At 41.2% G+C, this 17,825-nt stretch overlaps 1 protein-coding gene across 1 annotated transcript; it reads right to left on the reverse strand.

Annotated features, from left to right (window-relative positions):
- Positions 1-6,006: 6,006 nt before the first annotated feature.
- EDN1 (endothelin 1) lies at positions 6,007-16,044 on the reverse strand. The gene is made up of 5 exons (XM_075316450.1): positions 15,623-16,044; positions 12,856-13,036; positions 10,528-10,680; positions 10,277-10,387; positions 6,007-6,977 (listed from the first exon to the last, which is right to left on the reverse strand). The coding sequence occupies exons 1-5, from the start codon at positions 15,681-15,683 to the stop codon at positions 6,836-6,838; spliced, it is 648 nt and encodes a 215-aa protein (XP_075172565.1). The 5' UTR covers positions 15,684-16,044; the 3' UTR covers positions 6,007-6,835.
- Positions 16,045-17,825: the final 1,781 nt, after the last annotated feature.

Consider the following 17,825-nt stretch of genomic DNA (forward strand, 5'->3'; position numbering starts at 1 on the left):
ACATATGCTAACCACTTGCGCAACCATCACTGTGCTCAGAAACTTTCATTGCTCGGCCCAGTGCGGGCCGCTTGCAGTGTTTGATCGGCTCACACTGGAGGTAACAACAGCATTATGTAGTGTGCTCCAAAAAGGAAAAACGCCGCCCACCTGATCTATTTATTACTGGCTGCATGTGGGTAGAGACCCAAACTGCCCATTTAGCAACTTCCATGGGGTTTCAGGTTTAGTCCGGCTCCCAAACGGAACTTTTTCAAAATACTGTCTGCACCCGTTGAACCGAACTTCCATGGATCTGCTCATCTCTACTTCTGAGGCTCTGCAACAGCTGAGGTGTCTGTAATGAGGTTATGTGTGACGCCCTGGACTAGTCAGGTCGTACCAGGTAGTCCCATGCACACACAACCCCACTCCCTGAAAAGGTGACAGCAGCCAAACTTAAAAACCTTGTCACCACCCTCCAGGTTTGATGTCCACAGCAGGGAGGCGGAGCCAGGCGGTTGGCTACGCCCACCAAGGAGTTCACAGGCCTGGAGGCAGGAAAAAGACACAAGTTCTAGTTCTAGAAAAGAAAGTAGATGAGTCTTGACAGTGAAGGAGTGAGGTTGAGTTCAAGGGCAGACCTGTGACCAGGCCTGCCAATAGTCTACTCAGGTGGCTGGGTTGGAGTCCAGTCACCTCTGGCAAGGAGGCAGACGGTGGTGGCCACCTGCAGGAGCTGGGATTACAGCCGATGGAACCGTAGGGATCGGGGTCGGGTGGTGGCCCGCCGGTACCGAACCAGGGAACCGATTGGAAACCGGAGCACCAGGAGAGGTATTCATACCCACTACGAACCCCCAAACCAGCAGGGCCGAGTCAAATCAACTGATTGAGGACTGGACTTAGGACCTTTCCCACACAAGACCCGTTAGAAGACAACAGCCCAACCATACAGGGTAAAGCCACCGCCAAGGCATAGAGACCCAAAGGGCCAGCGTCTGTGGGCAAACAGGGCTCTTCCGACAACCAGCAAGCCGGGGAGCGGACTACCGTTGCTTAGGCATAAGAGTCAAACATTCACATAAAGAGGTGCACGAGAAAGGCGGAAACCACCAACCTGTTAAGGGAGAAGCTGCAGTCGGCTACAGGCCCCGTTCATCATCCCGTTTGGTTTACCAGAGACTCTAGTGTATTGTGTCATAGTGAGTACACCAGCACCTTCGGGCCGTGCACCTCACCGCACCAGCATCCAGACCGCGCCTGTCCCCTCGCCTCAGCACCTCCCTCGGGCCCCCGGGACCATAACTCCCCTACCCACGGAGGGGTCAACACCAAGCTGCGCAACACCGTCCCCGGGAGGCCTAGTTAACAGCAGCGGTGGTGTCCATCTATTCGCAACCCGTGGGTGGCGTCACGAACTTACATCCCTTACAAACCACCACGGCCCCGGCCGTGGAACTCCCCACCGAAGTCCCTGCATGTAGCGCCAACCCCCTTGCAGAGCGACGTGATCCCCGGGTCCGTGAGGAGCTCGAGCCACCCACCATATGAGCATGGATCCGAGCGGCTCGGCGGCCGCAGCCGAGCCCGCGGGGCAGTAAATATGCAGAAGCTAAATTCTCTATTATGAGATTCTGTAGCAGCTGAGGTGTGAATTATAAGGTTCTGCAGCACCTGAGTTGTGAATTATGAGGTTCTGCAGCAGCTTAGGTATGTATTATGAGGTTCTGCAGCAGCTAAAGTATATTATTATTATTATTATTATTATATATATATATATAGGCAGATAGACACACACACACATAGTGGGGGAAATAAGTATTTAATACACTGACAATTTTGCAAAATGTTCACATCTACAAAGAATGGAGAGGTTTGTAATTTTTATCGTAGGTGCGCTTCAACTGTGACAGACAGAACCCCCATCCCCAAAAAAAAATCCAGAAAATCAAATTGTATGATTTTTAAATAATTAATTTGCATTTAATTGCATGAAATAAGTAAGTATTTGATCACCTACCAATCAGCTGGAATTCTGCCTCTCACAGACCTGTTATTTTTTTCATTAAGAAGTCCTCCTACTCTGCAGTCATTACCTGTATTAATTGCTCCTATTTATACTCATTACCTGTATAAAAGACACCTGTCCACACACTGAATTAATCACACTCCAACCTGTCCAACATGGCCAAGACCAAACAGCTGTTTAAGGACAAAAGGAACAAAAATTTAGCCCTACAGAAGCTGGGATGGGCTACAGGACAATAGGCAAGCAGCTTGGTAAGAAGGCAACAACTGTTGGTGCAATTATTAGAAAATGGAATAAACATAAGGTGATTGTCAATCTTACTTGGTCTGGGGCTTCATACAAGATCTCGCCTCGTGGCGTAAGAAGGGTTTATGACAGCCAAATGGCAGATTTATGACAGCCAAAGAGTGTATAAGGGGTGGGAAGAGGGTGGTGCTGGGGCAGATTACTGAAAGCCAATGAGAGTGTAGTGGGCGAGCAGAGAGTGGGGCTGGAAACTGAAGCCAGGTGGGTCCAGCTCTGTTTATGAGGTTAGAAAGACAAGCAGAGGGAGGTAAACCCACAGGTAAACAAAGTGACTGCAGGGAATGTAGTGAAATTCAGGAGGAATGAAAGGTAGAAACAAAAAACTGAATTAATATAGTTGTATATTAGAAATAGCATAGATTAGATTAAGAAATAAATATGGATTTCGGATTTCGACAGTCTTTTTAACCCCTTTACCATCTGGTTATTTTCTGTTTTTCATTTTCATTTTTTCCATCGTTTCTTCCAAAAGTTATAACTTTTTTTTTATTTTTCCATCAATGTAGCCATATTAGGGCTTGTTTTTTGCAGGATAAGTTCTACTTCTGAATTAAACCAGTCATTCTGCCACATATTGTATTTGAAAATGGGGAAAAAAACTCCAAGTGCGGAGAAATTGCAAAAATGTGCAATTTCACAATGTTTTTTTTGTTTTTTTTTTTTATTTAACACATTCATTATATGGTAAACTGACGTGGCAATATGATTTCCCAGGTCAGTACAAATTCATAGATATTAAACATGTATAGTTTTTTTATATGTAAGTGGTGGAAAAAAATCTGAAATTTGTCAAAAAATTTGCGCCATTTTCCATAACCCGTAGCGTTCTTATTTTTCAGGATTTGGGGCTGCCTGAAAGCTTACTCTTTGCATTCTGAGCTGACGTTTTTACTAATACCATTTTAGTGTAGATGTGATGTATCGATGCCTCTTATTACATTTTATTACAATATTGTGGAGAGCAAAAAAACATAATTCTGGCATTTTTATTTCTTTCTTCAATACACCTTTTACAGATCAGATTAATTTACTTTATATTTTGATTGATCTGACATTTCTAAACTCGCCAATACCAAATATGTGTATTTTTTATTTATTTTCAATGAGACAATAGGAGGGTGATTTGAACTTTTGTGTTTTTTATATATTTTTGAAAACTTTTTTATTGTTTTTACTAGTCCCTTCAAAAGACTTGAATCTACGGTTTTCTGTTTGCATGGGCTGTACAGAGTGGTGCATCAGTCAGTCTAATAAAAGTCATCATCTGTTAGAGCATACATCAAATTTTATTGAAAAAACCTCCCAATGATAACAGTATAATCTTCAAAATTAAAATAAACTCAAAATGCACTGTTCCAAATTATTAGATCCTTTTTCTTTCCCATGTTACTTGAAAACTGTGGCCTGCTTAATATTGTGGAACATCCAGTTTTCCTTTTATTGGGCTCACCTGGCAAACTAATTATCACAGGTATCTGAGATTGATTTCAGTGATCCAAAGAACCCTGAGACACAATACCATCAATGAGTTTCATTGAAAAAAAAAATAAATAATCGCTATGACATCTAAATCCACTTTGCATAATAATTTGGAACATGGTATATATATATACATATATATATATATATATATATATATATATATATATATATATACTGCATATTCATCTTTTAAATGTACAAAAAAGGAAACTGGGCTGATGCAACAGTTTGGGCACCCTGTATAATTAGTACCTAGTAGCACTCCCTTTGGCATGTATCACAGCTTGTAAACTCTTTTTGTAACTAGCCATGAGTCTTCAAAAGTCTTTCAATTCTTGAGTAATTTTCATCCATTCTTCCTTGGAAAGTCTTTCAGTTGTATGAGATTCCGGGGTCATCTTGCATGCACTGCTCTCTTGAGGTCTAGCAACAGATTTTCAATAAAGTTCAGATCAGGGGACTGTGAGGACCATAGTAAATCCTTCAGCTTGCGCCTTTTGACATAGTCTATTGTGAATTTTTAGGATCATTATATATTTGTAGAAGCTTTCCTCTTTTTACCTTCAGCTTTTTTTTTACAGATGGTGTTATGTTTCTATCAAGAATTTGTCTAAATTTCACTGAATCCATTCTTCCCTCTAGCCGTAAAACGTTCCGAGTGCCATTTGCTTTACCACAACGCAAAATCATGAATGAGCCACATCTAAGCTTAATGGTTAGCGATATTTTATCTTCCTGAAATTCGATGCCCTTTTTCTCCACGCAGATATTTGATCATTGTGGCCAAAGAGGTCTATTTTAACCTCATCAGTCCACAGGACTTGTTTTTAAAATGCATCAGGCTAGTTAAGATCTTTTTTGCATACTTCTGACACAGAATTTTAAGGTGACGATGCAAGAGAGGTTTTCTTGTGATGGCTCTTCTCTGAAGACCATATTTGTGCAGGTGTCTCAATGTACCACAACTCCAGAGTCTACTAAATCATCCTGAAGGTCTTTTGCAGCAAGCTGGGATTTATATTTGCCTCTCTACCAATCCTACGAGCAGCTCTCACAGAAATTTTGCTTGGGCTTCCAGACCTTATCTTGACCTCCACTGTTCCTGTTAATTGCTATTTCGTAATGATTACTTTCCTTTTTGTTATTTTTTTAACATGTAAAAGATATATATATATATATATATATATATATATATATATATATATATATATATATATATATAACTAGTTGTAATATGTACATCCCGACTAAATGATAGGCAGCACTCTGGCTTTTTAAGTCATACAACAATGTCATCTGCTGGCCTCTGATTGATCAGCGGCTGCAGCCATGGGTGACGCTCTGCAGAGAGTTCCTGTGAGCAGCGGCAAAAATCACCTGAAGTAAAGCGCAGATGGCTGTGGCCCTCGACATAGGGCTGTGATCGTCAGCGGGCCACAAGAAGCAGGAAAGAGGAAACGGAGGGAATGGAGCACAGGTGAGAAGAATTTTTTTGTGTGTGTGCGTGAAAACGGCATAATGTGGCATAAATGGGGGATATTACTAAAGGATGGGAAATTGCTAAAAGAAGAGCACAAGGATACTACAGAGGACAAAGATGGGCACATTACTACAGAGGACTGGGATGGGCGCATTATTACAGGAGACAAGATGGGCACATCATTACTACAGGGGACAACATGAGCACATCATTACTACAGGGGACAAGATGGGCATATTAGTACAGGGTAAAATATAGGCACATTACTACAGGGGACAAGATGGGCACATTACTACAAGGGACAAGATGGGCAGATTATAATGACTACTGGAGGAAGGAGAGAGGAGATAATGACTGCTGGGGGGGAAATACTAATTATCTCCTCTCACCCTCCAACCATGAGTCATTATCTTCTTTCCCCCTCCCCCCACCTGTCATTATGAGATAACTTTTTCTTCTTAGAGCTACAAATATCACAAAATTATGAATTTTTTAAGAAGTGACACACCACCCAAGTTATGCTTGTTTTTCTATGAATTTTACACACCAAGCTCAAAAGGTTAGCCATCACTGGTCTATAAGATACATATGTATGTGGGAACCGCAATGGAGTCAATTTGGGCCAGAAATATTTATATGTAACATCATTTATTTAACCTACAGCCATGTCATTTGGCTAATGTCTTGATTTTCTAAAATAAAAAGTCACAATGCTGTTTATAGGGTTACAAAATATTTATTTTAACATTATTACTGAAGCTCTTTTTCATACAGAAATACAAACATGCATAGACCAATATGGCCTGCAGAAATGTATATTTAACACAGTAAATATAGCCGTTTTACAAATAATAATATAAATATTTTTAAAAATATTCACATAATAAATTTAGATAAGAGATAGCAGATGAAATAACTGCTATGAAAAACCCAGTTTTAGCTTGTGCACGTAGCTTTAGGAGGTAACCTCCGTTTACTATGACCACACCAACAAATCACGGATTATTGCATTTCGGAGATTCGGTTAGCTCCAAGAATGAAGATGTTTTCACGAAACAAGCTAAAATATAGGCAGGAAGGAAGCCCTTCAGAGGAAGTAAACCTGAGGTAGACTTGTATGCATTATGTAATACGTCCTCAACAATGGCATAGCTTTACGAGTCTATCGGCAATGCGCATACAGTAGATATGCAGCATTACATGTAGAATAAGGCATGAAGGTTTCAATATTATATTCCAGTGTTGTACTGTCAGTGTCAGTAGCAATGAATGTTGTTCGGCAGGTTATTCAAAGATTCTGTTCTAACGCAGCCATGTTCCTATGGCATTCATCTCCATAACCAGCAGCATTATTTCACCAAGGATTCCCGCCTTCCATCCATCTCATATGTCCATCTTGAAGCTGGACGGTAGTTCCAGATCTTCTACTTTTAAAGTCTTCATAAATTAAGTGCACTTAGCCACCAAGAAAAATTAAAATATGCGCAAGGAACACATTCACTGACAGCAATGTCTCCCACACTATGAAAAGAAGGTGACAGTTCTCACTTCATCAACTATGATGTTGTTATTGTATGTCTCCAAATTCCTCTCTTTCTATGTGCCCAAGGACGTGTCTCATCTTTCATCTCTTGAAGCTTCTTCAATAGCATGGCAAAGATATATGATCTTTTAATGGCTTGTCTGATGGATTCCGTTCTGCAAAATAAATTATGATTTCTGGTTTATTTCACGGCAATGGAAAGACTTAAAAAAAAAGTTTGGAATTTACAACATTTTTTTAATTCATGCTGTTTTAAAGATTATAATTATGAACTGAATAAAGGTGACTCAGACGTCTGTCATGTCTAGATCCGAAGCTGTCATTAATGGAGGTTCTGCCCTTGGACCTCCACTAATTGCTATAGTATAGTGAATTGGCCACCATATTCCACTAATCACCCTGCCTCTTCACCATCAGCCCTTTATAATGGGAAACCTCCAACTCTCCCATTTTATGCAAACATTGTTCTGTAAGGCGATTGAAGGTATGTGGTTAAGATAATGGTGTGAGAAGTACACATCTCTCTTTTGGGCTACTGAAGGCCAACGTTTTTTGACCAGTAGTGGCTCCAGGGGTAAACACCTTCAAGACAACTACAGTACCAGCTACTCGGACCACTCCAGTATTGTACTACTGCATGTCTTAGGATCAAATAAACCACCGTTGTTTCATTTCACCATGTGCACGTTTGAATCCATCCACCCAGGAGCAACTCTGGTCTTGTCTGTCCTACTTCTTGAACGCGAAGGTAGGACTTCTTACACCATTATCTTAACCAAATACCTTCAATCGTCTTAAGTGGGAACAGAACAGTCCAAAAACTTTGGCCTTCAGCATCCCAAAAGAGAGATGTGTACTTCTCACACGGTGATCTGGATCTAACTAGGAAGTGAGGTCATACACAGGGCCGCAAACCACTCCCACAGACAGAAAGCTAAAGGAAACCGGGGAGCAGTAAGGTTTCTGGCCAGTAGGGGCAGCAGACATGAATAACAGAAGTTAATGATAACCGCAGATTTAAAGAATAACATTAAAGGAACGACACAAACATACCGATTTATTCAGCTTATAATATATATACTATATAAAACTATATAGTAGATATTATTAAAGAACCAACAGTTTTACAATTAATGTGAATATGTCACCAAGTTTTTGTTATCCAATCTGAGAGACCCCAATTCCAGAATATCACCTACTTTGCTGCTTGCTGCAGTTTTGATAAAATCACTGCTTTTTCTGCTGAAGAGCTAACAGTTCTCTCAATGCTGATCTCTGTATAACCCCACCCACACCACTAATTGGTAGCTTTCTGTGTACACTGTGCATAGGCAGAAAGCTGTCAATCAGTATTGGGGGTGGCTTTACAAAGAGCTTATGAATGTAGAGGACTACATGATAGCAGGTTTACTAGTCCTCTAGTGATAATCTCTTGCTGGTAAAGCACTGATTTTAATAAAACTGCAGCAAGCAGCCCAGTAAGGGACACATTCTGGAATCAGGTTCTCTCTACATTATGCAGCTGTCAGATAAGTTGGCAAAAACCTTGTGACAGATTCTCTCTAAATGTCAGTTGTAGGACATGGTGCTGCACCCATACATTGAAAAATATAACTGTGTACCATTTACAGGGCACACGTTGCTGAACAGATCAATATATAGATTTGTAGGAAAATATTTAGCATAGCTTGAACTAAATTAATGAAAATGTCAGCTCATTCTAGCCTTAGGAGTCCAGTGGGAGGTCTATTCAGTGATTAATAGCCATCTGCGTAGGCTTCCTCATACAGGGAAAGCCCTCTGGACTCCTAAACATCGCTATAACAGGTATTTTGAGCAAAAATGTACAAGTTACACAGAACCTTTTCTCATAAAACTAAATACCAATGGGTTCAACTCCTCCTGTTCTACAACTTTCAACTGAAAGCTAAAATACCATTTTTACAGTGACTTCTGCACTTTAAGTGGTGTGGAGTAAATTTAGGTGGGTATGTTGTGGTTAACTAGTAACATTTCCTTTGGCCCATGTTGGAAGTGGCCCCGGCTGGCAGCTGACATCAGCATGCAAGTCACGGGCAGAGCATCACAGTGATATCATGGGCTGCCTATCGCTTGTACACTGATGTCATATGCCGCCTTCTGCGCCAGCTATGGAAGAGAAGACCACTTGTTGTAGTAGTAGATGAAGGTAAGAAACATTGTCTGTTTTTTTTACATTTGTTGGAAAAGAGCTGCAGAACAGGAACATGGGACTGGAAAGAGCACAGGATGGAGGACATTATAGCAGGATGGGGAACATTATACCAGGAAAGGAAGACATTATACCAGGAAGTGGACCAGGATGGAGGACGTTATACCAGGATGGAGGACGTTACACCAGGAAAGTGAGACATTATACACGGAAGGGGCCCAATATGGACAACATTAAACCAGAATGGGGGACATTATACCGGGAAAGGGAGATATTATACCAATAAGGGGCTCAGGGTGGAGTAAAATATAGCAGGATGTGAAACATTATACCAGGAAGTGGACCAGGATGGAGGACGTTATACCAAAATGGAGGACGTTATACCAGGAAAGTGAGACATTATACACGGAAGGGGCCCAATATGGACAACATTAAACCAGAATGGGGGACATTATACCGGGAAAGGGAGATATTATACCAATAAGGGGCTCAGGATGGAGTAAAAAATAGCAGGATGGGGAACATTATACCAAGAAAGGGAGACATTATACCAGGAAGGGGCTCACAAGGGAGAAAATTATAGCAGGATGGTGAACATTATACCAAGGAAAGGGAGACATTATACAAGGAAGTGGCCCAGGATGGATGACATTTTACCAGGATGGATGACATTCTACCAGGAAAGGGAGACGTTATACATGCAAAGGGCCATGATGGACAACATTAAAACAGTATTGGAGACATTAAACCAGGAATGAGAGACAATATTCCAATAAGAGGGCCAAGATGTAGGAATTTGGTACTAAAATGGGCCAGGATGGAGGACATTATTTCAGGAAGGAGCCAGGATCGGAGACAGTATTACAGTATGGGGGACAATATTTAATGAAGACACAAACATGTATGTCTTCACTGGATCTGGAATGCTACAAGGTGGGAGCCCAGGTGCACATTTTGCACCGGGGCCCATGGGACTCTAGTTATGTTGCTGTCTTTGGTTGCTACTTCTACAAGCTGACAACTGGTTAGAATTTCATGTAACATAACATTAACATTTTGTAAAATTTGCACAAGGGTGCAATAAAAGTAAGGAATTAAATCAATGCTGAATCCTGCCACTAGATTATGAAATGATTTTCTTAAAAAAAATCCATTGAACAACGCTCTTTAATGTGAGGTGTAAACATCTTAGGAGGTTGCTATAGATAAGTGAAGGCATATTTTGTGCAAATAGCTTATGATCCTTCCCTTATGGATGCTCACCTCTTAGTGTCTGTATGGAGTTTCTGAACACACTGTGCTCCTAACAGGAGTCCATCGCAGACTTTGGCCTTCTGAACTTGATGAGTTTCTTTTTTAACGGAAGGCTGGACACTGTAAGAAAACAAAGCATTGTGAGGCCCAATTGAAGGAACACCTATTCTCCACACATGCTCCTGAGATAAAGGCAGCCTCACAGGTGTACTCAGGGTTCGCTCTGTCATTTCTTTCAGACTGAATATATTTGCACACACCTGAGCTCTGCAGCGTTTTGGCAGAAGTCCAGGCATTTTTTGTCCTCACGCTTGGCACAGATACACCTGCTACTAGACTCCAGAACTTCTGTCTTTGTGTGTTGCAGCGAGCGCTTCAGCCGAGGACCACCAAGTCCATAAGGCACTGTTTTTCTGTAAAATAAATGCTACATTTTTAGTTGTGCAAATAAATCCTATTCCATAAAGAGAGCATAAACATAACAAATAACTGATCCCAGGTAGAATAGTTGATTTACTCGGAATTCTACATTTCCATCCTAGCAGCATACATCAGTCAATATGATTTCAGCTTCTTATATTAACACAAACACCATGTTCCACTTAGCAAGTGTCAAACTTCCCACACAGTAGACGCTACACATAACCTTTGCACAAAAAGACCTTAATTTTCGTCTTATTTAATGGCATACAATTTCACAAATTGCAAGCCTTAGTTTCACAGCGGCATACCAGCAAGTTATACAGGTTGCAACCTGTATTTCAATTAATAGCTTGTTAATGGTTCTTAAATCGCAGTTTAGGAGTATTTCACTGTAAATGCCTAAGAGGTAAAGAGTAAGGCAAATATTTACTGCTTAGACTATTACGCTATCGGTTCGAGCCCATTATACATAGTTACTGCTTTAGAAAACGCTCTAGTTATGTGTCAACAAATAACAAGGCCAATGCGCCGGGATTAGTCACACTTTGTACTGAGAAGCAATAATAGCCGCGCACAATTCGGAGTTCCCTTTTTGTAACATTGAGAATTTCTGGAATTTCCAAACCTCGAGGATGTGTGCTGATTAGTGATGGCACTGTTCAGTGCTCAATTGAATATTAGAGTGCTCGGGTATTCACGGAGCTCAGCTGAGTATCACGTGTACTTGGGTACTCGCGGAGTTTGGATGAGTATCGCGGGTACTTGCAAAGCTCGGCTGAGTATCACGGGTGCTCGGGTACTCATGGGGCTCGGCTGAGTATCACAGATACTCGCGAAGCTCGGCTGAGTATCGCGGGTGTTCGGTTAATCGCGGAGTTCAGCTGAGTATTGTGGGTGCTCGGGTTCTTGTGGAGCTTGGCTGAATGTCGCGGGTGCTTGGGTACTCACAGATCTCGGCTGTGTATTGCGGGTGCTCGTCAGTGAATCAACGACAACAACACATAGACTTGCTACACTACATGATGTGTGGGGCACCCCACGGAGAGTCAGTCACAGTCTCTGAATGGCTCTGCCGTGGGATAGAACAACGTTGTCGGACATAGTATGACCAAAAAAAAAACACCCTCTTTCCCACCGGAAATGCTGTGTCATTGACTTTTCATAATGCTCGTTACTCACGTTGGGCTCATCCGAGTGTCTGACCAGCTCGAATCAGGGAACAAGCATTCGAGCATTTAACTGCTCGCCAATCACTAGGTTGTGAAGTTACAATTATCTAGAAATCCCTTTGTCTACGTGATGCTAAACTTTTATTTATTTTCTTAGGTGTTGGCTACTTGGCTACTTTTAGCTGCGATCCATTACGACACAGCTGTGATCACTGACTCCGCATTAGAGACGTTGTCTAAAATTCGTTTTCGGTGCTTTACACTTTAGCTCTGTTTGTTCAGATCAGCTCCTGGGTATAAGCACAAGCCCACCACAATCCAATACTCTGGGAGATGATGGTATTACAGCTGAGGGAGAACATATAGAGAGTATACACAGGCTGCTAATGATTTTATGGATAGAGCCGGTAGGAAAATCCTAGACATCTGTCCTATCGCTCAAGGTAATAAAAACTCCATTAATCTCCTGGAGGATTTAGGACTCTAATGTTAAGCATATATCCTCTGCAGAAAATCTATCTGTAGTACTACTGAGTTCTGGGATAGGTGTGGGGCCAGCAAACATTCATTAAAATATATCCTAAGTAAGCTTCAAGTCTATGAGGGAAAACAGACAAATTGGGCAGATTGGGTGTGCCGTATGGTCATTACCTCCTGTCAATTGTCAGACTGTCGAAAATTATATGACACGGTATTGTGCAATCATTCTAGTCTTCTCTTCATTATGTATATTCATTTTCTCCAAATTTAAAAATATAAAACACATAAGACCCAGTATTAGACGTTAGTTCTACAAGTTATCATTATTACTAATATTGAATCTTGTAAACTACAGCACTGATACTTCAATGGGAAAAGTCATTTCTAACTGGTACCCGACATAAAAGTACTAAATCATGATGACTGGCACTATAACTTTACCGGACTATCTGGTGGAAAACTAACAAATAAAAACAACCACAAACGACCAAAAAACTAAAGTAGTATGACACTTACTCTGGAGTGTTTATCCAGATTATATCCAGGTGGCAAAAGTAGACACATTCTTTATCCATAAGTGATGAACAAGAACAGCGTTTAAATCTGCGTGGCCTCAAGGGGGCGTCAGAGGAACGATGAGCAGCTGTAGGTTCCGCTAGTGAGGAGTCTTCAGGGGCTGAGAAAGTCCTGCTCGGCCCTGCAGAGAAATTAGGAAAAAAGGGGTTTGATGTTGATAAATAACACATTTATGTTACACAACGAAAATATTCTATTCATTCGGAAATACGTTGGAGTGAATGCATCTTGCCATTGATGCTAAAATGTGAGTAATACTAATATTTAATTCTATAGCTCCAACATATTCCACAGCGCTTTACAATTCAGAGGTTCATATACAAGCAAGTAACAGTTATAGGAAATACAATAATTAGAGCAAAAAAATTGTTAGTTGTGACGATGATGGAAATTATAGGGAAGCTCACGTGGTGAGAGTGTGATGCTACATCAGGGTAAGGAAGGAGCTCCAGCTGGAGAGGATGGTTGTGCAATGTGTGTGCATTCCTGTCAGGATAATAGTAGCAGGCAGGACGAAACATGTCACCGCATACGTGATATTGATTTATATGTGGGTACTACACAGCATGGCTGAGAAGAAGGCTGCCCAATACCTACAGCTCTTATCTATATATACAGTGCTGGAGCTAATGCTCTGCAAACAGTAAACAAAGCCATGGTGAAAGCTGGCAATGATCTAGGCTGCTCACAGTCATGGTGTCACTTCTAGCACAGATTTGTGCTGCAACACTGCCAATGGCCCCATAAATCATGTCACCATCAGCACAGGAGTGAGGACACTGGGTGATCTGCTCAGACCCTGCCTCTATGGGATTCCAGACCACGTTCTGTGGCAGCAGCAAGTGCTGAGCTGTCATAGATCCTGAACAATATAGATTCTGATGAAGGATAACCAGAAAATGAAGAAGTAGACAAGTATCAGCCCATCTATGCAGGAATCAGCGCTCTCCTCCTGCTCTCCCATCTCTGGCTATCACCTCGCTGCTCCTCACACTAATATAGCTACCTTGTGCCACATTTTATTCTTGTTTCTTGAGATATATATATATATATATAGATTATATATATATATATATATATATATATAGATATATATATGATGAGAAAAGTTTGGAAACATGAGATATAATATATATATATATATATATATTTCCAAACTTTTATCATTATATATATTCAAAACTTTTCTCAACCTGCTTTTCTATCTAGTAAAGTGTGTCACTCTATCCATTACTATTTTTCTGTCTCTATCACTATTACCCACTCTTTATTCTCATTATTCTCTATCTGCTATGTATCATGTTGCTTTTTGCTTTTTCTCTATTTCCGTCACTTCTTTTTTTTGTCTCACTATTTCTTACCTTTTTTTGTTGAACTACTGTCTATTCTATTTACCATATCTATCTATTTTCTATATCTATCTATCATTTTTTTACTTGCTCCTTATTTTATATGTCACATTTATATTATCTATTATATTTTTTGTCTCCCTCACTTATTTTATTTATATCACATTTATTTTATCCATCTACTATTAATACATTTTTCTATGATTTCTCTATCTCTCTGCATCCATCCTTTTATCCATTTGTCCATCCTGTGATTGATGGGACTGGAGGGGCAGCAGCCTGATCTCCCAGTACATATCATGCTGGCAGGCAGTGTCCAGTCCGTGCCCCCTGAGCCCATGTGCTGCTGTCTGTCGGGGGTCGCAGCCCCCTAATCGGACCCTCCTGATCTCTGTGCACCTGATGGCTGAAGCACAGCTATAAAGAGCCTGTAAATAGCGCTGAGCGCCATTAGCCCGAGTTTATAGGGTGATCCATTGTCTCCACAATACCTCTACCTGCGCAATAACAAGAGAGGGATTACAGCGAATACTCTGCTAATCTCAGCATATTCCACCGTAGGTGACAGACAAGGCTCCTTCCCCAGTGTCAGGAGCCAGATATTCCTATAAACACGGAGTCATATTTCCCTGAATAGTCACAGATGACTTTGTAATGGGCATCAGTGCACCGTGCTGCCACCTGTGTGATACCACCTGTGTAATACCATCCTTTGCGATGCCAACTGTGTAATACTACCTGTGTGATACCACCTATGTGATACCACCTTTGTAATACTACCTATGTGATACCACCTTTGTAATACTACCTATGTGATACCAGCTGTGTGATGCTACCTATGTGATACTACTGCCACCTCTGTGATACTACCTATGTGATACCACCTGTATGATATTACCTATATGATACTACCTATGTGATACCACCTGTATGATATTACCTATATGATACTACCTATGTGATACCACCTGTTTTATACTACCTATGTGATACTACCTATGTGATGCCACCAATGTTTTACTACCTATGTGATGCACCTATGTGATACTATGTGATGCCACCTATGTGATACCACCTGTGTGATACCACCTGTGTGATACCACCTGTGTGATACCACCTGTGTGATACCAATCCTGTCCTATGCCGGAGGCTACAACCTGTAAATGGCACATCTCATAGAAACAATGCACTTGCACAAATTTTTCAATTAAAGTGCTCTAACCAAGAAAAGCTACCGACCACCCAGCAGTGTCCGATATAATAATGCCAACCTATGCCAAGCGAAGTGCCACAATATTATTCAATGTAATGGAGTGATTGGGATCGGGATATATGGCGATCAGTAGCCTCAGCCCTACCTGCTCCACAGGTGCCTTGTAGAAGAGCCAATAGCAGATAAATCATCATCTCCAGATCCATAATTAAGGAGAAACAAAATGGGTATAAAAAATAGCAAATCCCCCAAAAAAAGGAAAAATCAATAAATAGTGAAAAATGTAGTGATCGCTATAAAAGATACAAAACGAATAAAAAAGTGCTCCAGAATTGCTAAAGTCCCCGATCCAGAGTCCACTAGGAGAAGATCAGCGCTGGCGATTCCTGAGAGCTCCCACAGTGATGTGATGCTGCCAGCTGCCCTGCTCCTTTTTATATTCAACCGCCATAGACTTTGTAAACAGCCCTCAATTTCTATTATCCTGAGACATTGTTATTAGTCACCGAGAAGCAACGTGCAGACTAAGATAAGGGGAGGCTGAGAGGAAACCTGCAACTTCAGAGGGAGACGCCGTCTGCGCGGATCAGGGGCGGGGAGAGCACAGATGTGTGCGCTCAGCAGGGTGCGCTGCCGCTGTCCGCCGCTAGGGGGAGCGGTGTCTCCACGTGCAGCCGCTGTACAAGGTGTGAGCACTGTCTCATACAGCGTCTGGAAGAACTGGAAAGTGGAGTGCGGCTGCGCGCAGGAATGCGCCATTAATGAGCGGGGTTCGCTTCCAGCACAGCACCTCGCACAATTAACACCTTATTGCGTGCTTTGTCCATGTATTCAGCCTCACCTGCATTCAGGAGCTGTACATTGCAGCACAGGCATTTCCTATCTAGTATATAGCATTTCTTCTAGTTTGCAGTTTCTTAGATACATTCAATGTTCTTTTACTGAATGCATAGGACAATATTTATATTATATGGCATCATCCTTCTCTTTCAAGGATCTCTAGAACCAAAACTCTGCCAGAATTTTGCATTAGTTTACCTAAGCCAGAAAAGCTAAGATAAACAATATAGAAAACTGTCTGTGATGGACAAAAATAACTACCGTAGATATCAACTATTTTTCCATTATTAAAGGCACCATACACTTTAGAGAGTCATCAGCCAAACTCTTCTGACTCTCTCATACATTGAAGTGCTCGCTTTGCCGTGCACTCCTGCGTTCTCAAGGATAGAGCCACTGCTCTTAGAAGGGAAAAGGATCAGCAGTCTGAAATCTGACATGCCATGTCATTATTTCCCCCATATTCATCTATTCAGGACCCTCATACACATTAGATAGTCGTCAGCCAAACTCTTCTGACTCTCTCATACATTGAAGTGCTCACTATCCCATGCACTACTGCGTTCTCAATGATAGAGCCACTGCTCTTAGAGGGGGACAGGATCAGCAGTCTGAAATCTGACATGCCATGTCATTATTTCCCCCATATTCATCTATTCAGGACCCCCATACACAATAGATAGTCATCAACCAAACTCTTCTGACTCTCTCATACATTGAAGTGCTCACTATCCCATGCACTCCTGTGTTCTCAATTATAGAGCAACTGCTCTTTATGCCTTAGAGAGCAAAAGGATCAGCAACCTGAATACTGACATGCCATATCATTATCTTCCACGACAATAATCTATCTGAGACCCCCATACATATTAAACTGTTTGCAGAACCTATTGATATTACAGTGTTCAGGTTACATTAGCCCAATTTGTACAGGGGCCTTAAGGCTGTGTTCACATATATACATTGCATCAGGCATAGATATATGAGTCTGATGCAACTGAACAACTCAGAACTGATGTCAAAGTTGATGCAAATATGCACCAGTTGTCATAAGGCGGTTTCACTACCAGGCATTGGTGAGAACAATCCCATTGCACGCAATGGGATCAGTTCCTCTATCAGTTTCCATCCAATGATTTTGTTAAACACCCAATGGAAATGACGAAGCAGCATCGGCCATATGTGAACCCAGCCTAAGACAGAAATGAATGGAATTTTGACAGATGAGGTCAATACAAGGACTTACATACAAGTGACTGTTTTTTTTTTCTTTTTCAGTTTAGGGGAAAAGCTCAATAAATAGTTTGCTCTAAGCCATTGACAGCAGGATTGCCAACTGTCCATAAATTCCTGCACTGTCTGTCAAACTAGGACATTTTTTTTGTTCCACTGTACATAAAAAAATTGGCTGTGATTTTTCTCTTTAAGCTGTAAGAGCTTGCATAAGTTCTTCTCATTGTAATTATCATCATTATACAGATCACAGTAAATGCCACTGATGCCTTTAT

Source organism: Anomaloglossus baeobatrachus, chromosome 6, assembly GCF_048569485.1.
Source record: "Anomaloglossus baeobatrachus isolate aAnoBae1 chromosome 6, aAnoBae1.hap1, whole genome shotgun sequence".
NCBI lineage: Eukaryota > Metazoa > Chordata > Amphibia > Anura > Aromobatidae > Anomaloglossus > Anomaloglossus baeobatrachus.

Coding starts and splice junctions, on each gene's coding strand:
- EDN1 (XM_075316450.1), bottom strand. CDS start 15,683: ATGGATCTGGAGATGATGATTTATCTGCTATTGGCTCTTCTACAAGGC. Junction 13,037..15,622: donor ACAAGGCACCTGTGGAGCAG/GTAGGGCTGAGG, acceptor ATTTCTCTGCAG/GGCCGAGCAGGACTTTCTCA. Junction 10,388..10,527: donor CAAAACGCTGCAGAGCTCAG/GTGTGTGCAAAT, acceptor GTTTTCTTACAG/TGTCCAGCCTTCCGTTAAAA.